General features: G+C 38.8%; 2 protein-coding genes across 2 annotated transcripts; both read right to left on the bottom strand.

The window, feature by feature from the left end:
* Nucleotides 1–988: 988 nt before the first annotated feature.
* On the bottom strand, nucleotides 989–1,966 carry LOC132616614 (chlorophyll a-b binding protein 3C, chloroplastic-like). Its single transcript, XM_060331154.1, has one exon. The coding sequence runs from the start codon at nucleotides 1,879–1,881 to the stop codon at nucleotides 1,078–1,080; it is 804 nt and encodes a 267-aa protein (XP_060187137.1). The 5' UTR covers nucleotides 1,882–1,966; the 3' UTR covers nucleotides 989–1,077.
* Nucleotides 1,967–3,989: 2,023 nt separating this feature from the next.
* LOC132616615 (chlorophyll a-b binding protein 3C, chloroplastic-like) lies at nucleotides 3,990–5,050 on the bottom strand. Its single transcript, XM_060331155.1, has one exon. The coding sequence runs from the start codon at nucleotides 4,978–4,980 to the stop codon at nucleotides 4,177–4,179; it is 804 nt and encodes a 267-aa protein (XP_060187138.1). The 5' UTR covers nucleotides 4,981–5,050; the 3' UTR covers nucleotides 3,990–4,176.
* Between the last annotated feature and the right edge of the window lie 459 nt (nucleotides 5,051–5,509).

Here is a 5,509-nt window from a genome sequence, read left to right as displayed (position 1 = left end):
TTCATAACTATCACCCTCAACTTCCATGATTTAACTCCATCATTATTCACTAGTGGCACTATTCACCCTTTTAAGACCCATTTTCATGTTCTTTCACAATTGACGTTTTCTTAGTCTTCTAACACTTAAATAACTTGATAAGGTCATGAAACATACCTTAGATTATATTTGAACAAGTCTTACGTTGAAATGCTTCACTTCCACAAAACCCTAGTTCCACCTTCTAGGGAATTCTTGACCCAAACGCTCCTTTTGATGTGTTCTTACACTAGGTTGTTGTGAATTGATGAAATTGAGCCTAGATTTTCACTTGTGTTCTTGGTTTGGAAGTGTTTAGAATATTCTAGAGAGAGAGAGAATCGTGTAGTAGAAATGGGAAATGAAGAAATGAAACTTGGATCATTATTTTATAAAATACAATTCAGTCCCGACGTCATTATACGGCTCGTTATACGGTCCGTATAAATTTATACGGTCCGTATAACTGACCGTAAAAAAATGGGCTCAGTGATCACCCCTCTCTGTGACCATTTGACGATCCACTTGACGGGCCGTATAATTGTTATACGGTCCGTATAACTCACCGTAAAACTGACCTTCCCTCAACTTCATTCTGTGACACTTTGACGGTTCGTTTTACAGACCGTCAAACCGTTATACGGTCCGTATAATCTGCCGTAAAACTCGCCCTTCAGTCAGTCTCTTCTGTGACGCTTTTGCGGTCCGTATAATGGACCGTAAAACACTTTTACGGTCCGTATAATGGATCGTATACTCCCAGTTCGCTGAATCTTATTTTCTTGACTTTGTTTCCTCTCCGATCCTTATGGAACCTTCTTAACAATTGTTCAACACTTCGATACCATTCTACGGGACATTATTGTTGCCACATACACTTTATCCTTATTAGTCTATTTTGTGCACACTAATCGAAAAAATTTCCGAGGTGTAACATGGATAGCACGAAATATGTAACTGAGAACTATGATATTGAACAAAATTCATATATAATCTCCAATAATTTACATTTTCTAACAGCTTTACTAGGAAATCAGGCAATCTCATGTCTTAAAATATTCACTTTCCGGGGACGAAGTTCGTGGCGAAGGCCCAGGCATTGTTGTTAACTGGGTCAGCAATGTGATCGGCAAGGTTCTCCAATGGACCTTTTCCAGTAACGATAGCTTGAACGAAGAATCCAAACATAGAGAACATAGCAAGTCTACCATTCTTGATCTCCTTCACCTTGAGCTCAGCAAAAGCCTCTGGGTCATCAGCAAGGCCTAATGGGTCAAAGCTACCACCAGGGTAGAGTGGGTCGACAACCTCACCAAGAGGACCACCAGCAACACGGTAACCCTCAACGGCTCCCATCAGCACAACTTGGCAAGCCCAGATGGCCAAGATGCTTTGTGCGTGGACCAAACTTGGGTTTCCCAAGTAGTCAAGTCCACCCTCGCTGAAAATCTGGGATCCAGCCTTGAACCATACAGCCTCACCGAACTTAACACCATTACGTGCCAAGAGCTCAGGGAAGACACAACCAAGAGCTCCAAGCATGGCCCATCTACAGTGTATCACCTCCAACTCTCGGTTCTTTGCGAAGGTTTCTGGATCGGCTGAAAGTCCAGCAGTGTCCCACCCGTAGTCACCAGGGAACTCACCAGTCAAGTAGCTTGGGGATTCACCAGAGAATGGGCCCAAGTACTTGACACGGTCCGGACCGTACCATGGGCTGCCAGAAGAGACGGGCTTGGCCTTGCTGGCAGTCTTTCTCATTATGAATCTCCCATTTCCAGTGATTTCAGAAGAAGACGGTGACAGTTTCACTGCCTTTCCAGCAAAGGTAGAGGAAGAAAGAGACATTGCAGAAGCAGCCATGGTAGAAGTAGGATGAAATACTCTTGAATGCTGCTGCTACACTGAATGAATATTTGATTTGTGGCTTGAGTTTCATGGTCTAGTACCAAGTGTATTTAAATGACTCAAAGTCCTTATCCTGGAATATCATTATCTGTTTTCTCATTGGTGGATGACAATTTGCTATTCTCTTTTTTGGTTCATGTCCATTTGGCTTAGTTCAGCACCATTAAACATGACTAGATTATTGTTTGATACATTATAAATGACTCTACAGGCCCAATATCCTTATCCTTGAATATCTACATCTAATTTTTCATTGGTGGATGACAATTTGTAAAATTTTAGACCCATTTGGCAAAGTTCAGCACCGTTAAACATGACTAGATATTTTTAGATATATAAAAAATCTAACCCAATAAAGATTTCCTCTCTTCAGCCAGTCAGAGTTGCCACGTATGATTGTGGATTATTGCAATATAAGTAATATCCACTTCACTAGAGCATAAGAGTAACTCATGGCCATGCATTGTTCACACACACCTGTAAAACTTGGCTGACTGGCCTGTAAATTGGACCATTTGTATGAGTTGCAACTTTGCGATGAGACAAAATAAGAAAGAAATTGAAATTAAGTTGATGCAAGTCCAATTGTCCTAGTACCTAAGCTCCCTTAATTAACTTGCATGCTTCAATTGGACGTTTCATGCAAGATACATAATAACTTCTTTTTTATATTCAGAAGTGGACTAGAAATGACTAGAGAGATAGTAAGATGTGTAGGTATAGTTGAAAATTTGTGAACTTTTGAACAACTTACCAAGTACTACTATTTTGTCAATCCAACAAAAGCTGTGAATAATTTATACTAAAGTTATTATGCCCCTCAGTCATAACGTGTGACCAAGACAAATTTTGCTATCTGAGAGAACATGCGAACGATTTCTATCAAAATTATCACCCTGTCCATCGACATAACTTGTGATAGCTTTATGATTGGTGAGGTTATTTTTGTCAAACATAAAACATCTGAATAATTTCTACCTACGTTATGACATGTCCTTCATAACTTGTGTAAGCTTACTGTTTCCATCTTCTGCCCACGTAACTTGTGAAAAAGTTACCCGCCCTCGAAGTTATTTTTATACTACAAGTTTCTTGAAATGAGGGTCAAAATTCAAAATCAGCCTGAAATGATCTTATTTTTCCAAATCATCCCTTTACGGACATAAATGTCAAACAACCTTAAAACACAAGCACCTCAATATTAACTACGAATAACTCAATGTTATTGAGAGATTTTTCACTACGATCTAAAATGCATATATTATTTAATTTATCCGTTTAGTAATTAATAGCACAAATAAATTACGTATTAGTTATAGGCAAAACAATATTAACAGTAAGTCATGGAATTAGATGGATTGAAAATTTTGGGACATAACTGTAAAACTTGGGACTCAATAATCATATTTCTAAGATTTTGTATTACATCAACTTTTTTAATTAGGGGCTTTTTTGTTTTTTGGAAACTAATTTCTAGCAATTATTTCAATGGCTATAATTAATAACTATTTATATATGTCATTGATAAATATTGGGACGAATAATACTCTGAGTCTCATTCAGAAAAACAGGAGAATAAGAAAACCAAACGTATATAAGTCATTGTTTTCTTTCATGAAGGAGTAAACTTAAAGAGGAGGAAATTTTGGTTTACTAGGAAGTCATACACTAAGGTTAAGCAGCAAAACTAATATACGATTTGAAAACTTCGATACAAACAAATTGAGAAGTATTAAAAGTCATGAACGTCATTCATTAAGAATATTGTTTAAAGTATTTGTTATTAATACTACTTAGAATATCCAACAGCGAAGAGACTCTCTCATTTTATGCAACTGAAAAACTCCTATATAATATCGCACCGATATGTTGTTAATCAAACTATATTTAAAGTTTAAATAATGTACACCGTCACTGTAAAAGAAAAAAATCACTATACTATTAAACTATCTAAAAATATCTATAAATAAACTTCCTCAAACTGTGTAATTTATAATCTTAATAATAAAATGGGTGGCCTGCTGCAAATCCACATAAAGGAATAAAACATTAAACATTAGAAGTGTAAGAAAGTATGTGAAAAGATTCACATGTTCTTCATTAATTAATCCAAACCAATTTACACCACATTACAATCTCTGAACCCATAACCCAGAATGCTTAAAAAATTGACCCCTTCTATAGATTCATCACTACAAACTCAACCTCACACTTCTTAGAGATTAGAGATCTAATCAACTTTTGTCAAACTCACTTTCCAGGAACAAAGTTTGTGGCAAAGGCCCAGGCGTTGTTGTTAACTGGGTCAGCAAGGTGATCGGCAAGGTTCTCCAATGGACCTTTTCCAGTAACGATAGCTTGAACGAAGAATCCAAACATAGAGAACATAGCAAGTCTACCATTCTTGATCTCCTTCACCTTGAGCTCAGCAAAAGCCTCGGGGTCATCAGCAAGGCCTAATGGGTCGAAGCTACCACCAGGGTAAAGTGGATCAACAACCTCACCGAGAGGTCCACCAGCAACACGGTAACCCTCAACGGCTCCCATCAACACAACTTGGCAAGCCCAAATGGCCAAGATGCTCTGTGCGTGGACCAAACTTGGGTTTCCCAAGTAGTCAAGTCCACCTTCGCTGAAAATCTGTGATCCAGCCTTGAACCATACAGCTTCGCCGAACTTGACACCGTTACGCGCCAAGAGCTCGGGGAATACACAACCAAGAGCTCCAAGCATGGCCCATCTGCAGTGGATTACCTCAAGCTCACGGTTCTTGGCGAAGGTTTCTGGGTCAGCTGAAAGTCCTGCAGTGTCCCACCCGTAGTCACCAGGGAACTCACCAGTCAAGTAGCTTGGGGCTTCACCAGAGAATGGGCCCAAGTACTTGACACGGTCCGGACCGTACCATGGGCTGCCAGAAGAGACGGGCTTGGCCTTGCTAGCAGTCTTTCTCATTATGAATCTCCCATTTCCGGTGATTTCAGAAGAAGATGGTGACAGTTTCACTGCCTTTCCAGCAAAGGTAGAGGAAGAAAGAGACATTGCAGAAGCAGCCATGGTAGAAGTAGGATGAAAACTCTTAGAATACACATAAAGAAGAGTTAATTTGAGGCTTGAGTTTCATTGGCTTTGCACCAAGTGCATATAAATGACTCAACAGGCCCAAAATCCTTATCCATGAATATCATTATCTTCTTTTTCATTGGTGGATGACAATTGTGTAGCATTCTTGTCCATTTGGCAAAGTTCAGCACCGTTAGAGATGACTAGATATGTTTAAAAAAATCTTAGTGTTGATTTTCTCTCGTACAGATCAATCTATAGCTGCCACGTGTGATTGTAAATTATTGCAATACAATGTCCACTTGGCCTGAGCATAAGAACAGCTCATGGCCGTGCATTGTTCACGGACATTTGTTTATTTAGCTGACATATGAAATTGGACCAGTTTTATGAGTTGCAAATTGACAATGAGAAAATAAGAAAGAACTTGATGAACGTTTCATATTATAAGTCCAACAGCGCACCATACATGAAATGAAATAGAAGTTGTTTTGGGAGTACAGGAGATAGGTAAAAGGAGTAG

The sequence above is a fragment of the Lycium barbarum genome, chromosome 11 (assembly GCF_019175385.1).
Source record: "Lycium barbarum isolate Lr01 chromosome 11, ASM1917538v2, whole genome shotgun sequence".
Classification (NCBI taxonomy): domain Eukaryota; kingdom Viridiplantae; phylum Streptophyta; class Magnoliopsida; order Solanales; family Solanaceae; genus Lycium; species Lycium barbarum.
The sequence above is the reverse complement of the archived record's forward strand: the minus strand, read 5'-3'. Positions and strand labels throughout refer to the sequence as shown.